Source organism: Dunckerocampus dactyliophorus, chromosome 3, assembly GCF_027744805.1.
Source record: "Dunckerocampus dactyliophorus isolate RoL2022-P2 chromosome 3, RoL_Ddac_1.1, whole genome shotgun sequence".
Taxonomy (NCBI): domain Eukaryota; kingdom Metazoa; phylum Chordata; class Actinopteri; order Syngnathiformes; family Syngnathidae; genus Dunckerocampus; species Dunckerocampus dactyliophorus.
Window position 1 is genome coordinate 24218445 of NC_072821.1, and position 17230 is coordinate 24235674.

Sequence of the window (17230 nt, forward strand, 5' to 3'; positions counted from 1 at the left end):
AAATGGAACAAGACCAGAATTTATTGCAGTAGTGTGAATGGAATTGAATTGGACTACTTAGGATTTGGCCAAATGTCAAACTGGTATAACAGCGTGTCCTTTACAATCCTTTTCAATTGATCGTCAACTTGTAAGGGGTTATTGCTTAAAGTTAAAGCCTGAACTAAGTTTAAGGGGTATCTGACCCTTGATGTGGTCAATTTTAAGTATAACTGAATGTGCTTTTTGGAGTAGCAACACACATACACCAGCAAAAAACAATTGCAAATCTTACTAAACAGATGTCTTCTTTAATAGTGTTAATAGTTATTCGGCTTTTCTCCAATATGTCAGTCTCAATTACTATTGAGTTAGGATAGTTGGGATTTTATGCAGAGTTTTACGCAGGACGGACTACAAAGTACACCGGAGTGTGATTTCTTCGTGGCTGCCAAACAAATGTGCAAATCACAACAAACCTTTCCATACTGGATCAGCTTCAGACCGGGTTAACGACCGCCACTGGCATTGTTAACCGACAGGGTGTCAGTGGAAACTATGGGTTATAAGCCGTATCAGCAGTTTTACTATGGAGTAGATGGGAACCAAAATGGGGTAGGTGTGATCCTCAAGGAAGAGTATGTAAACAGTGTTATGGATGTCAGGAGTGTGTCAGAAAGAACCTGTGGTGCTGAAGACAGAAATTGGGGAAGTAATGATGAAAATTGTTAGTGTGTAACCAGCACAAATTGATTGTGAGTTGGAAGAGAAAGAAGAAAGAAGAAGAATTTCTGAAGCTGGATGAATGAGTTGATGAAGAGTCTTCCCAAAGGTAAGAGAGAGGTGGTTGATGCAGACATCAATGGCCATGTTGGTGAAGGAAACAGAGGAGATGATGGGAAGGTACGGTGTTAAGGACAAGAACATGGAAGGACAGATAGTGCTAGGTTTTGCAAAATGAATGGACATGGCTATGTTGAACACTTATTTCCAGAAGAGGGAGGACCACAAAGTCACTAATAAGAGTGGATGCAGGTAGACTACATTTTGTGCAGAAGATGTAACCTTAAATTGGTAATTGTAAAGTGTTGACAGGGGAGAGCATCGTTGCACAGCATAGAGTGCTAATATGTAGGATGACTTAAAAAACAACAAGGACAGAACAGCGGACCAAATGTTTAGAAGTTGAGTAACGAGAGTTGCTGTGAGGACTTCAGGAAGGACTTCTGGCCCTTGATGGTTTTGAGGATCTGCCAGATGATTGGGCCAACACAGCAAAAGTGAGGTCCAAGAATGTACAGCTTGAAAAATGCTAGCAAAAAAGAATTGTGACAGCAAGAGGGATGAGGAAAGTAGGCAGCAGTACAGTAGGGCGAAGATTGTGGTGGCAAAGGCTAAGCGAACGGCCTTTGATGGGTTGTAAGAGAGACTAGACAGTAAGGAAGGAGAAAAGAACCTGTGCAGATTGGCAAGGCAGCGACATCGTGATGGGAAGTACGAGGTATGTGCAGCAGGTTAAGGTGATCAAGGACAGAGATTGGAATGTGCTCACGAGTCAGGATAGTGTGACGGCAAGATGGAAAGAATATTTCAAAGAACTAATGAATGTAAAAATGAGAGAGAGAAGGGTGAAAGTTGTGACTGTTCCAGGTATCAGTAAGGTTGCAGTTAGAGCAGATCAGAAAAGATGAATCATGGGAAGGCATGTGGCTCAAGATTAACAAGATTGTTCAATGAAATGATGCCTGGGGAATGGAGTACTACTCCGTATTGAACGAACAAGTGTGATTGCGTGAAGCGTGGCAACTACAGGTGCATAAAGCTGCTTAACCACACAATGAAGCTCTGGGAAAGAGTAGTAGAAGCAAGGCTAAGGAAAGTGGTTGAAATGAGTGAGCAGCAGTATGGTTTCATGCCAAGAAAGAACACCGCAGTTGCAATGTTTGCAATAGGAGATGAGCTGTGGTATAGCATGAGGAAATCTGGAGTGGGTATGTTAGAGTTGTACAGAATATATATGTGGGTATCAAGGCAGCAGTGAGGTGTGCTGTAGGTATCCCAAGTAGGTTCCACGTGGAGTTTGGACTGCATCAAGAATCGGCCCTGAGCCCATTCTTGTTTGTTATGGTGATGGAAAGATAATGTCAGATAGGATGCTCCATGGACGTTGATGTTCCCAGCAGGTGACATTGTGATCTGCAGTGAGCAGAAAGCACATGGAAGAAAACCTGGAGAGGTTGAGGAATGAGCTGGAGAGTACAGGAATGAAGGTCAGTTGTAGGAAAATGGAATACAAGTGTGACAATGAAAGGGTATCAGGTGGAACTGTGAGGATGCAAGGAGTAGAGGTGAGGAAGGTGGAGGAGTTTAAGTACTTAGGGTCAACCGTTCCGAGCAACTGAGAAATTTACAGGACAGTAGTGAGACCAGCCCAGATGTATGGTCTGGAGACAGTAGGACAAGATTAGAAACAAGCAGATCAGAGGCACAGCCCACGTTGTGAGGGAGGCGAGGTCAGAGAGGCCAGACTGAAATGGTTTGAACATGTGACAAGGAGGGATTGTGACTATACTGGTAGAATGATGCTGGAGATGGAGCTGCCAGGGAGGAGAAGAAGGGAAAGACCAAAGACCAAGTTTCGAGATGTGGTTAGAGAGGACATGCAGGTGGTAGGACTGACAGCTAACTACAATGTATCAGGTTGAAAATGTATACACTCTTCAGTAACAAAAAACATACTGTACTCGATTAGCAATTGCTTCTAAACATTTCCATTCTACATAGCTAGATTTCGCTCAAAGTTCAAATATTGGTGCCAACACCCATCCATCCATCCTTTTTCTATGCCGCTTCTCCTCATTAGGGTCGCTGCAGCCGATCCCAGCTGACTTCGGGCGACACTATGAATGAATATACTGGGCAATTATTATTCCATTTTCAAGCAGCTATTTGCAGTTCAAGTATTACTCTCCAGAGACAAATAGCTCAAATAGGAAACCATTATAATAGAACAATGATCATTATTCTAGAGTTTTGCGCTGAATAAGTGTTTGTATCAAGTAGTCAGTTATGGTGTTTGTACTGTTTATAAACCACCAACTATAACTGCAACACAAATTTAGATTTTTAATTTCTTTAGAATTAAGAAAAATAGATCTGCAATGCGGCAGAACTCATACATCACGCCACAGTTCTTACAGTGTGTGTATTTTTCCTGTACCAAGCAGTCGTGTCAACCCCAATCAGAAATTGTGTTCATTCTGATTTCTGAAAAGCAGCCACTGCAAGCACTTTGAAATCATCTAGTCGTCCAAAGCGCTACTGTGCCTTATCTGCCATGTCCTGGTGAGCAATTCTGTCTTTGAGAGGCTTTTTTCTCGTCAAAGCAGTCACAATTTGCTCTGCGTCCCTTCAGTGGGTGCCTCAGAGATTTGACATGCTATGTAGATGTTTTTTTTTTTTTTTTTCATTTCTTCTCCTTATCTTGTCTCGGTTTCACCATCTCCTCCAGTGTCATCTCTTTCCCTATGTAGTGAACAACAATTGTATGAAGCTAACACTTTATGCTCACATTCAAGTACTTGTTCGGGCTTGCTCTCAAACAAAATGTTCCCATTGATACGAGGGTGTATTTTCGTGCCACCATTGTTTCGCCATGTGCCACTCAATTGCAATGTGGCAAATAACAAAAAAGGTATGGGCTTTGGTTGCTACTGAGGCGTCTTCATTTGCATTAAAAATAGCTACACTCCACTTGTGGGGAGATTCAAGTGTCATTATCTGCTTTAAGCGCTGCACACTTTGACTGGCTGTCTGATAAATCTGAGTCAGCCTTTGCTGTAAAGATTACTGGGGTGCTCCATCTGTCCACCCTGTCTGCTTATATGGAGGTGGGCCAGATCTCACTGAAATCCCTGCCAAATTGTTCTCAAATTATGTGTTCAAAACAACTCATACTTGCATCCACTGTTCATGGAGGAGGAGTGGAATAGACCACACACTATATGATGGAAACAACAGAACACACGCCACAATCTCGTCAAACATGCTACACCAGAAATGCTGTACTTTGCTTGGAAAATGATGCTTTTGTTGTTGGTGCAGTTGTTTTCAGGTCATTTTAGTTTTATTCCACTGTTCCACTGGTAAAATCACCAAGGCTGTTTGCGTAACCATAAAAATAAGGAAGCGTTACAGTACAGTGAGATGAACTTTGGTTAGCGCCATTAATCCGTTCCAGGAGGTCTGACTCTAACCCCCAAAAAATCCCATAAAAAATAATGTAAATCAATGTAATTCCTTTCCAAAAATTCAAAATTGTTAACACAAAACACTTGAATTCAATAGTGTTACTCACCTCAAGCACCCAAAATGGAGCCAAAGAAAGTTTCAAGTGCCATAAGGAAGGTTAGAAACACTATTCAATTCAAGAAAAACACTCATGACAAAAGAGGAAGCTGGTATCCGTGTGGTGTCTCGATACCACATTGTGTGTATGGGAATACTCACGTCTTCAATGAAGGTAAAAGTAACCTTAAATGTTCATTTATCCCATTCGTTCGTCATTTATATGCAGTTGGAATTGTTTTCTGCATGTAAAACATTGGAAAACTATAAAAACGTGTTTTGTGTTAACATTTTTGAGAGTCAACCACTGATGATATCATAGACAGGCGATGTAGCTGACTTCCAGTTGCCATTTTGTTTGCAAACTATGCTAACCAGGATGCTTGTGATAAAAATACATTAAGAACACAGCTGGACTCTCACAGTGTAACAACACAACAGGATGCGCGCCATATTGTGCACTAACTGGAAAATGTATGCAAACAGTTGCAATATTTTGGCGTACATTTTGGAAAACCACGCTCACCGGGGAGGGCGCTAACTGAGATTCTATTGTACTAATCGTTGACCTAAACAAGGTATTGATTGTCATCAGAGGCAGATATACAAATGTAACAATTTCAGTGTTTCCCACAGGACTGCAATCGATTTGCGATGGTGGGTAGCCCAGATGACGTCTTATTTACATAATTGGCCATGACACACGTGCATGTAATTCTTCAAAAAAGCTGAAAAAAAGGTTATACATATACTCTTTCATTCCATTTCCATGCCGCTTAATCCTCATCAGGGTATGACTGACAAAAGATCTCACTCCATTCATGCCGTTGTTCTATGGAACCAACACACCAAGCTACTGAAACCAATGCACATAGTGAACTCTTCCTGCCTGTTTGAAGGTGAGAGACGGGGAATACAGACATGCATGCACATGGCAATATATTGAGGCTGGCAAAATTATCAAGTTCATTTTTGTTTATTTTGTGATTAATTTATTTATTATCGTCCCGTTTTTTTCTGAATGAGAAATCTTGTCACATTTTAATCTTGCGAGATCTTGTGGCATGAGATCTTGTAACACTCCTAGTTTTATTTCAGGTTTTTATCATTACATAATGCCTTTTTACTCTTTCACTTTACTCTTTCTTGCCACTTTACTTTTTATTTTTCCATTTTTGCAGGTTTTTTTTGTTTATTTTATTTTGGCAATGTGCAATGGACTCATAAAAACGATTCGCGGCTCGCAAATGACCCTTGGGCCGCACTTGGTTTTCGTATTTCACCTGGAAGGCGAAGTGTTACTAAATAATGGAAGCGTGTCTCCCTGCTCTGTCATCTTAGCACTATGGCTACTCATCACTCCCGCTTGTGGAGCTGCACACTGATACGGTGATATACGGTGAACAGTGCTAATGCACACACACTTTTATTTGATTGGCAACTAAATGCATGACGCAAGAAAGACGTCCGGTCTTTCACGCTCAAAGCGTACCACGTGGCAATTCGGCACGTTGTTATGATACATGCCGCCACCTAACAAGTAGCGCCAAACCCATTCCTCGAGGCTCAAATATATTTAGTGGCGGGCCGCCACACAAAAATGAATGTATGGGAAGCCTTAACCTTACGACATGAACATATTAAACATACGGATTGACAGTCATATTATTCTATTTATTGAAGCAAATGTTTGTGTTTCATAAGAAAACTTAGAAGTAAATTCTGATTCTGAAGAGAAGGGTTGTTTGTTCAAGTGCTCACTGATACTCATAGTTAGAGTTGATATAATCAGGCTTGAAGCGCTCATGGATGCCATATTGGGGCCTCTCCCACATTCACAAAGCTCCACTCACTAGTGAAAGATTCATTAGTGTGAGGATGCAAAGATCAGCAAGATTGCAGAAGGAGTTGCTTCATATTTAGCAGTCCTAGGGAGAGAGCCGCGGCTTGTGGTCCAATAGCATGCAATTTTCATCAAAGTAATGGAAAATGATGTTGTAGATGCTTGGAACACTGTGCTTGAAGAAAAATAAGTCATTTGATTGCTCCGCTCTCAGCAGTCTACTTTTATGATTGTTCCTTTGTTTGTATAAATCAATACACATTTTGTGCAAGGAAGAGAGAAATAAAGACAGTACATTAGAATTTATTCAAAACAAAGATAATTATTCTTCCAAATTTTCTGAATTAAATACACAGAAGGGTTGCACAGTGACCCACAGGTTATCATGTTGGCCACATAGTCAGGAGATTTGGAAGATCTGGGTTTGTATTTTCGTTTGGGCATCTCTATGTGGAGTAGGGCTGTCTTCTCTTGGCGTACGTGACTGAGGCGCGGCTCCTCTCTGGCTGCAGCCTGCAGCAAGTCTGTCTGGGGGGCAGTCGCTGTGTGTGACTGGCCAATCACAGAGCGTGAAGAGAGAATACATAAGTAGTTACCCAATGAGGATTTTCCTATAGCACAAGTACGGATAATGACGAGCTGTACACGTTTCATGCTCGTACTCGGCAAAAATGTATTATCCGTAATGGATACTCATCTAAAACAAGTATCCGGCTCAGCTTTATCTCTTACTGTGGATGATGTGGAATCTTCACTAAAGACCACACAATAGCAGGGAAAATTCTCGGTAAGGAACGTCTGTGTGACGTTAGCTTCCGCTTAGCTCATACGCCTACCTTTCTTGCTTTTGTTTACATTCTCAACAGCGCTTGCAAGCACTTCCGCTGGGTGAGGTGTGTAGACTACGGTACTGAGTTGAAGACCGGTGATGAAAACGTTGGTACTGCAAAATTCTATTTCTAAAAGCTCTTGTTGATTGTAAGCTATTAAACCAGACCTGATTAAATTAAAATGAGGAAATTATAACTGCAAATCTGGAAGAGACCCTGGGCTTTGTTGTGTGTACACGCCGCCGTATTGCCTAAGTATAGGTCTTCTGTTAAATACAGACATCATTTTCAATTCTTTATTAAGACAAATGAGGCTGAATTTGTATTAAAAATAGGTTATTTATAATCAAAACAAAGATATTCTATGTAAAAATGTATGCTCAGCAGCAGCCGTGGGCACCCCCCTGTAGTCAGAATGGTACAATCTTCATCACATGACATTTTCATATGATTGATAGTCGAATCAGACTCCTTGTCAAGACAGCCCTAGTGTGGAGTTTGCATGTTCTCCACCTGTGTGTGTGGGTTTTCTCCGAGTTCTCCCACATTCCAAAAATATGCATGTTAGGTAGGTATGACTCTAAATTGTCCATAGGTATGAATGTGAGTGTGAATGGTTGTCTATATGTGCCCTGAGATTGGCTGGTGACCAGTCCAGGGTGTAACCTGCCTCTTGCCCGAAATTAGCTGGGATAGGCTCCAGCATACACCCGGAACCTGAATAAGGCATAGAAAATGAATGAATGAATAAATACTTTAAGCTTTATTTACTGGTGGAAAGAAGAACAAAATTGTATATGCTTTCCTTTCCCCATTGAGCTGCTACTGTATATGCTTGATTCTGATGGTTACTGTCAAAAGTTGAGAAGTCATGCATCAACTGTTTAAAGCTGACACTTCCGCAAGTGAAGGCTGCTCAACTCTGAGCCTTTTTTTTTTTTAAACTAATGAAGAATTAGGTGTCACAGTGACTTTAAAATTGTTTGTGTTCATCTTAAAAATTGTCTTGCCTTTTGCTCCCAAGAGACATTTTTGGTCCACTTAAGGAAACCACTTTATAACAGCCCTGAGCAGTTGGCTTCAACAAGCAGTTCCATTTAGATCAGTGTCTCTTAATGCTGTGTGTACATCTTCAGCCTCCGCTTTGGACATGCACAGTCTCTTCAAAATATGTCCACATTGATTTCCTTTCTAGAAACAAGTCTACTCCCACATTTGGCTTCAAAAAGAGTTACATATTTAGTTGGGTTAGGTTAGTAAGGAAGCCAATAAAGATTTTTTTTTTTTTTTTTACAACTTAGAAATAAGACTAATGACTCTTTAAACAGAAAGCACACATTTATAACTTTATGGCATACCTAAACAATATATATTTTTTACTTTACTATACTTCTAACAGAGCACTCCCTCTGCACACATTCTTGAAAGTTGTTATGAACAGAAATAATTAAAAAACAACAAAGCCTTATGTATTAGTTCTGAGTCGTGCCTGCTTTCATCGTTAAAGTCTCCTGTTTGGAAACACTTTAACTTCCTGGAGAAATACATAAATGGACAAAGGCAAGTAGATAAGACAAAAGCAGTGTCCCAGCATTGTTCAGTAGAGATCACAAACGGGGCTAAAAGATGGAACTACACTTTTCTACACTCAACAAAAATAAAGTCATCGCTCGTTTATTGCAGTTAATTGGTTACAGACCCAACCGGCAGCGACAGATTGTCTATGAAGAAGACGGATTGTGGGTTGAGAGAGGAAAATGGCGAAACACATGCAGAAATTGATCAGAGACAAAAAATACAGGCCGCTAACACTGTCACAGAGCTTGTCTGGCGGTGGATCTGCCTTTCGTAGTGACGCGATTGCGAAAGATAGAGGTGACATGGGTGATGTAGGTGACGTAGACACAAATGCAGTTGACAATGGCAGCCAAAGCATTAAGCTAGTGGTTAGCGTTGCTGAGCCATGTTGCGCGACACCGGAAGCAGTTGTCTTAATTGCGGGTGACTCAGAACACGACCCTGATTCTTCTGACGAGTGGCTGCCGTCTGGATCGGTCAACAGCAGGGATTCATCCCCACATCCAGCAGATCCCACTGTCGCTGAATGTGCTTCTCTGCAGAAAAAGGTCGTTTTTGGTCAAAATCAGGTGTTTTTGCTGAAACTACCCTAGGTTCTACTGCCAATATGTAAAAACACCAAAAAGCTAGAAACAAACTTTTTTTCTGATGAAAGAAGAGCGTCTAAAGTTTCTTTAGATAGTTTTAATGTTTTATGTACAGGTAGTCCTAAAATTCATTCTGTGGGTCTTGAAAGTTCAGCAAAAATGTGGCAGTATGGATTAATTTTTGAAAAATTGTAATAGAGTGAAGGAGCGATGAACGAACCGCAAAGTGGCAAGGGATGACTGTATAAAAGCAAATCTTTTGTTCTTGCTCCCATTTTATATAAGCTGAACTCAAAGATCTAAAACTTTTTCAGTGTCAAACAAAACATTGCCTGTCACCTGTCACCCTTTCCAGGGGACCCCCCCCAGCACAGGTGTTCTTTATCACTGGTCATTACTAATCTGCCCATGTCAGCACAGGTGTTCCTCATTACCGCTCATTGCCAAGTGTTTAGTGTGGTTAATTGGTTCACTAAGTTAATTTCTGCAAAGTAGGATTCCTTATTTTGTAAATGGAATATTTTTGTAGTTATAGCATGGAAAACCTGTTTACAATCTTCTAAATACGTTTTTTAACATTATTCGAGCCGTCTAGACATAAGATAACACCCCTATAGTCACCTTTACGCTCGTATTACCCAATATAGTAGACATAAAAGTAAATAAGCCATTTTAAGCCATAAATAAGACTTGTGTTCGTGTGTGTTGCTATAAACGCCTGCATACCCTGTAGTTTCTCAGTCTGTTGCCAGTTCGTTGTATGTTGTGTCACATCCCAGCATTCACAGTTCTTGCCTCGCCTTGTTATTGCCTCCAGCCTTTTTTTCGAGCTATGTCTTTCGCCTGCTGTTTTTGGGGACCTTTGCTTATTTGTACTGACTTTCTACTGTATGTACAACCTTTGCTGCAGTATGAAGACTTACCCAAGATTTGCCTTCCAACTCTGCCTTTGGATCCACTTCTCCATCATAAATCCTCACACAAAAGGCCTCTCTCTCTCTATCACATATCGTTCACAAATCTGTTTCAATCTGTGTTAGTAAGCATTCATTATTCAACTATCTCAGATGTGTGGCATATGAAGATGTGGATTAGACAGAATGATTACACAGGTGTGCCTTCGGGTTAGCTCATCAGAGCTAGCTGATGTGCTCTCTGACATATTTAACCCGTCGCTTGCACAAGCATCTGTACCGACCTGCTTTAAGTCCACCACCATAGTTCCCGTACCCAAGAAGAGCAACGTGACCTGCTTGAATGACTATCGCCCTATAGCACTCACTCCTATTGTTATGAAGTGCTTTGAAAGGATAGTTATGACCCACATCAAAAAGAGCATCCCGGCCACTGTGGACCCTCTACAGTTTGCATACTGCAAGAAACGGTCCACGGATGATGCAGTCAACACTGCCATCCACACAGCCCTTTCTCACCTACAGGGTCAGGACACATATGTCAGAATGCTATTTATAGACTATAGCTCTGCTTTTAATACAGTCAGCCCCCACAAACTCACAGATAAGCTCCTCACACTGTCACCCTCCCTCTGTAACTGGGTGTTTAACTTTCCCACAGGCAGGCCCCAGTCAGTCAGAGTCCACAATCGCACATCCAGCTCAAGAATTGTGAGCACTGGGACCCCACAGGGGTGTGTGCTGAGTCCGCTCCTCTACATGCTCTTCACCTATGATTGCGTGGCCTTCCAGAACAACACCAGCATCATTAAATTTGCAGATGACACTACAGTCATCGGCCTGATCACTGGTGGGGTTGAAAAATCATACAGAAGAGACGTGGCGGACCTCATAGCTTGGTGTCATGATAACAATCTCCATCTCAATACAGATAAGACCAAAGAGATGATCATTCCTCAGTTGCTTCTATAGATGCACTAAGTGCCCTTACCGCCTCTATCACTGTTTGGTACGGTAACTGTACAACACGTGATAGGAAGGCACTCCAGCGGGTGATTAAGACCTCACAGCACATTGTTGGGGCAGCCCTCCCCTCACTGCAAGACATTTATAAATCTCGAGTCCTGCGAAGAACAAACAACCTCATCAAGGACAGAGCACATCCACAACACTCATTATTCACACTCCTACCGTCAGGCAGACGCTACAGGAGTTTGAAGTCCAGGACCACAAGGCTGGCAAACAGCTTTTACTCACAGGCCATCAGGCTTCTCAACGAAGCACTCACACACGCCGCACGCAACACACACTCATAACACTTTATTTATTGGTATTAATGTCTCTTTTGTTGTTGTTGCTTAATTTATTGGTATTCATGTTTCTTTGCTCTTATTCATTTTCTTGTGTTTTCTTTCTTTTTTTGGGAGAATGAACAGAACAAGAATTTCATTGCATAGTATAAGTACCTGTTTTACTGTGCATATGACAATAAAACTCTTGAATCTACAATCTTGGGTTTGCCACAGTAATAGGACACTCCAAAATGTGCAGTGAAACTGTTTGTTGGGTGAGTATGCTGGCCCTGCAAGAACAGGGATGGTTTTAGCTACCAGGATTGGTGTACGATGGCCTAGTGGTTAGCATGTTGGCCACACAGTCAGGAGATCTGGGTTTGAATCTCCATTGGGCATGTCTGTGTGTTGTTCTCCCCGTGCGAGCGTGAGTTTTCTCCAGGTACTCCGGTTTCCTCCCACATTCCAAAAACATGCATGTTAGATTAATTGGTGACTCCAAATTGTCCATAGGTATGAATGTGAGTGTGAATGGTTGTTTGTCTATATGTGCCCCGCCTCTCGCCCAAAGCCAGCATACCCGCGACCCTAGTGAGGATAAGCGGCATAGAAGATGGATGGATGGAAAGGTGTAGAGATCCTTGCAACATGGAGCCGTGCATGTTATCCTATATCACTGAATGTATATAAAATGATAAAATGTTGTTGGAGGTTTTAATAGGTGTGTCCCATGACGTGCATTGTTAGCGCCCTCATGCTAACTGTTTTTCTTTCTTTAGAACGCACAGAAAAGGGAAAAACGTGTGCTCATGTTTGACATAAGAGTTGTAGATGATGGGCAAAATTCTAAAAAAAAAAGGACAGTTTTTCTTAAAAAAATACATGTGATTATACCTACTACAATGGGTAATGCAAATGTAAAGGTGATTATATAGATGTTATTTCATGCCTAGAGGGCTCTAATAATGTTAAAGACTGTATTGTCTTCATTGTGGTTAAAAGGCAACACTGCCAGTGGATGAGATCAAGCAGATGGAGTATTCCCTGCCCACAACATTTGCTGGCTCTGGAAACATTCACCTTTTCTAAACAGCTTGGCTCTAAAATCTACTACAGGCTTTCCTTACTTGGAATTAGGAATTAAATGTGCGTGCTGGTGTAGGGAGGTTTTTCTCAACAAGTGCAGCTTACCTTCAGGTTATTCTACGACTGAACAACCAAAACAGCAATCATGACCCTGTAACCATTGTTTTAGTTGGAATTACATATTTAATCATTAATGATATTTATTATATTTAAAACAATGTTGCACTGTAGCTCAGAATAATTATGCAAATAGGCAATGAATTTGACTGTCATGCTTGAATGGCTGCCTTATAGCTATGATACTTTTTCCTTTTTGGCTTCCCCCCGTCAGGGGTCAGTACATGTTTTAAATTACATAGTTTTGTAGCTCAGTTCCAACAGAATTGCCTTCCTGGTTTTCTGGGCTATGAAGGCACTGAACAGAAACCAAATCTGGGCCAGCTGCGTGAAAGGCAGCTTGTGTACCACAACGCTACTAATTAGGAGGGGGACTCGCAGAATGAGTCACAATACGATAATATTGCGATATGTTGACAGAGATAATTATGACCACAATGGATCTAAGCAATGCGAAGAAGGGAAAAGTTGTGAAAACAGTCTTCTCCACCTTTAACATTCAAATACTTTTCTCTTCGCCTGATTAATTACTGATATGCATTTGTTTTTCAGGAGCACATCTCTCATAAATACGCCACAAAATAATTGTTTATAGAAGAGCAGAACCTTCAAAGTTGTTCTCATTCCCAAACCATTTTCTATATAAAACAATATAAAGTTAATTCATTTGTTCCAGGGTGAAACTATCACAATCACATAACACATTTTAATACTGTAGGCAATGTTTTAGCATCTCTGTCATACGAGTATAAAGATATGATATACTATACAATAATACAACTTAATAAAACTAAAATACTTTAAACTCGCTCTTAAAGGATGCCTGACAGACACAAAAAGGAAAGGGAATAGGAAGGCATTTAGAGTGTGATACTGTTACCTAGTGACATTTTATAGGTGTTGATGGAATGAATAAGTTAATTGGCCTCAGAACCAACCGTGATGAATGAATTGCTGTGAAGTAGGATTCTTTATTTATAAATCAAATACTTTCATAGTTAGAGCATGGAAAACCTGTTTACGACCTTCTACATACAGATTTTGACTTTATTAGATAGAGCCCTCTAGACATGAAGTAACACCCCTATAGTCACTTTTACACTCATATTACCCAATATACGTTCGATATACGTTCGAACTGCAATATACGTTCGAACTGCAAAGAGGCGACAGAGGACTGTATTGCATGTCTGTCTGTTAGTAGGCAGCATGAAACCTCATTTTGAGTTTAGTGTACTGTGTAAAAAAATATATTTTGATGGCATTTGGCAGTGGTTTTTCGCAAATGTGAGGATGGCCTACTATGGGGTTTGCCAGAAGACACAGCAGCTTTAGAAAAGTAAAGAAAAATAACTTTTTGAAAACCTGCTGAGCAATTTTCTGTTATGTTTAAGGCAAAATCACTTTTTGGAGACTCACTGTGCCACACACTGAAAACCCTGGTATTTGTTATACATACAGTATGTATAGGGGATGTGTGTGGAATTGTGTATTAGCAGTGCATGTTTATTACCCTGCTCACTGTTTTTTAAAAATGTATGCTCTGTGCCTAATAAACTGCACGTTCCAGACTGTGCATTTAATGTTACCGGTCCGTGACACACCTGTTTAATATTCATGCTCTTTAACTAGCATCTCTATATGGTTCACCTTCCAGGTAGATGGATTACTATTGTTTTACTATGATGATCACTAATACCCGTCCATGTACAGTCGGGAAAAACAAAAATGTTTATAAAGCATATTCAAATTATTTTGTGCTTATCATAGAGGGGTTGTCGACATAAACGGGACATAGAATGTGTTCTACTGTATTACACCTACAAAAACTAAAGGAATATTGTTTGTTATGGGCATGGAAATGTATATTCTGAATATTTACTTTAAGCATCAGCAACCTCAGAGTCGTTTTTGCAATAACAGACCATTTCTGAATGTTATTTTTAACCCAAGTTTTTTTTTCCCCCCCAAACAGGATATTTCTAAAGTTCAGAGAATCATCGCCACCAGTAAAACCCCCATGAATATGGGAGTAATGAGGAGAGAAAGTGGTGGAGTTAAAGCGTGCCAGATGGAGGAGGTGAGCCTTAACAGTAATTAAAGTACGATGCGACCCAAGAGCCTGAATCCACCAGCAGCCCGTCAAAACCCTCAACAGGATGCAAAGAATACACTCTTTGTCTTAATTGCTAATTGCATTCACTTTCTAAAAACTTAGGACTAAATAAAGTTCCAATGAAGAAACATTATATATATATATGTTTTTCAATTTTACTGTTAAAATTTTTTTACCAAACATTTGTGTCAATATCAATTACATTAAATGGATAATGGTGTGTTCAAAGGCTGGAGTAAATAAACTCGCTCAATTCATTCATTTATTTATTCAATTTCTACTGGTTATCCTGTCTAGCGTCTCATGTGAGCTGGAAATTATTCCAGCTGACATTGTTCGAGAGTTGGGGTACAACCTGGACTGGTTCCCAGCCATTTACAGGGCACATATAGACACATATAGACATTCACACATATGGACAATGTAGAGTCTCCTATCAACATAGCATGCATGCTTTTGGACTGTCGGAAGAAAACGGAATACTCGTAAAACCCAACAGAGAGAACATGCAAACACACCACGGTTCAATGGATTCAAGATTCAAGAGAATCAAGCCAAGAACAACCCGGCTGTAACCGGCAACGACGTGCTGCACTAAGCTGCTAGCTTACTGATAATGTACATTTTTATTTTTGAGACTTTTCCTACATTGACTCATTCCAGGTCAGTGGTAAACTATCCTGCATGACAACGTCTCATGGGAAGTTTGTTCTCTGGTAGGCTCCAGCTCCCTCTGACCTTGGATTTAGACAATGAATGGGTGGAAGGCCGAGTTACATTAAGAATATAATTTTAAAAATTACACTGACAGCATAAAAAAAAACTCTTGATTCTCAAGTGCACTCTCCTGGTTTCCAAATAATTCTGCTTTGGGGCTTCATTTGAAAAATGTCAGTATAGCAGAGTGCTATGCTGTCAGTTTGAAAGCAGTTACTGTAGTGTGAGTGGGAAGAGAGAGTCAATCGTTGACCTCCACAATTCAGAGTTTTGGTGACTGTATTTGCTGCCTCGCTGTCACTGGCAAGCCTCTCTAGGATCCAGGCAACTGTGACATTCCAGCTGTCAGGGAGCCGCTGAATGAACCTCTCCAAACTTGTCAAAACCAAGAGGATTTGAAGAATCCAAAGGAGGCGAAACGAGACCATAAGGACTTTTGACAAGTGGCTATCAAGAAGTATTACAGATAAAAATTGATAGACACTGGAGTCAGGGGAGAATGGAGGGATGTCACCCAGAGAGGAAATTACCATTTGTGGAAAGTGTCTCATAGAGATCGTTCAGTAATGAAATTGTGCCAATAGCAATGTTCACTGGTGTCCCACAATTGATTATGTAATTTTGGCAAGGTTGTAAAACTCCTTCAGCGAGAGAGAGAAACAGATAAGACAAGACACAGGCCAATTTGAGAAAAAGACTTATATTGTGTTTGCTTGTGAAGGCTGCCATATCTCCTGCGGTGCTCCTGCAGGCTGGGGGAGTTGCGGAAGAAGGAGAGACAGTATATATGAGTTTGTATAACTTGCTGTCTCTGCTTCACTTTCGAAATGAAATGTGAACAAATGGTTTTCAGCAACCCAATGGATGTGTCAAGCCTGGAATATATATCTTATACAAAGTGCATTAGGGTTTCAGATGGTTCTAAAGCGTTTTAAGCTGGCAACAAACACGTCATAGACACGTCCCCCAAAAATTTACAACTCAGAATACATTTGAGAGAGGCGTTAATAATTGACTTCACACATTTGATGTATAAAGTTTTCTTCTGGCCACTGTGATTTGTGGTCTGGAAAAAAATTCAGCACAATTTGACTATGTTGGCTCAGAAATAAAGTTTTCAGATAAAGTGCTTGTGTCATGCTCGCATATTTATAGGTGTAGGAGATTGAAACTAAAGTCACTGATAGTGTAGTGTTCAGTTCCCACTCAGTGACAGTGTCACTGTGAGTGAATAGTTCTCTCTCTCTCCTTCGTCCTGTGTTATTGCCTGCTTCCAGTGAAAGCACGGTCCTCTTTGTGATTTAGGTACCTAAACGGCCCGGCTATATTTAGCGCATTTGCAGGAAGGTATAAAATCAGTGCTTGTCTAAATGCACAATGTCAGACAACCTGAAAAATGTTTTTTTTTAATTGCAAGTTATGTCACACTTATGTCTCTCATTGCATGAATTGAATTCATTAGACATGTTACTGTTAAATACAGTTTAAATATATGAGATAATATGACATGTAGGTGGTGAGAAAAGAGAAAAGCTTCAGGTGTAAGACCGTGTTGGACTATCTGACAAACTGCCTGAAAAAAAATCCTCGATAGGTGAAGTAACTTGGAACCTGTTTTCATATATTACATATTTCATGTTTCTCAATAAAAAATGAGATTTGTTACAGGTTCCCAGCTTGAAATTTGACCTTTTTTTCTCGTCCAATAGACAGGAGGAGATTGTTTCCAGAATCAGGCAGTGGAGTTAGTGAAAAAACTACCAGAACCACATCAGGTGAGATGATGGCCAATATACCAAAGTTCCATCCAATCCGTTTAACATA

At 40.5% G+C, this 17230-nt stretch overlaps 1 protein-coding gene across 2 annotated transcripts in view; it reads left to right on the top strand.

Moving 5' to 3' along the window:
* The window catches only part of luzp2 (leucine zipper protein 2), a 220883-nt gene that overhangs the window by 186373 nt on the left and 17280 nt on the right, over positions 1–17230 (top strand). The window contains exons 10-11 of one of the 2 annotated variants that reach the window (XM_054771018.1): positions 14549–14653; positions 17116–17181. In XM_054771018.1, coding sequence (XP_054626993.1) covers positions 14549–14653; positions 17116–17181 — 171 coding nt within the window. The remainder of the gene's footprint in view (positions 1–14548; positions 14654–17115; positions 17182–17230) is intronic. The other variant, XM_054771019.1, reaches the window with a different exon arrangement.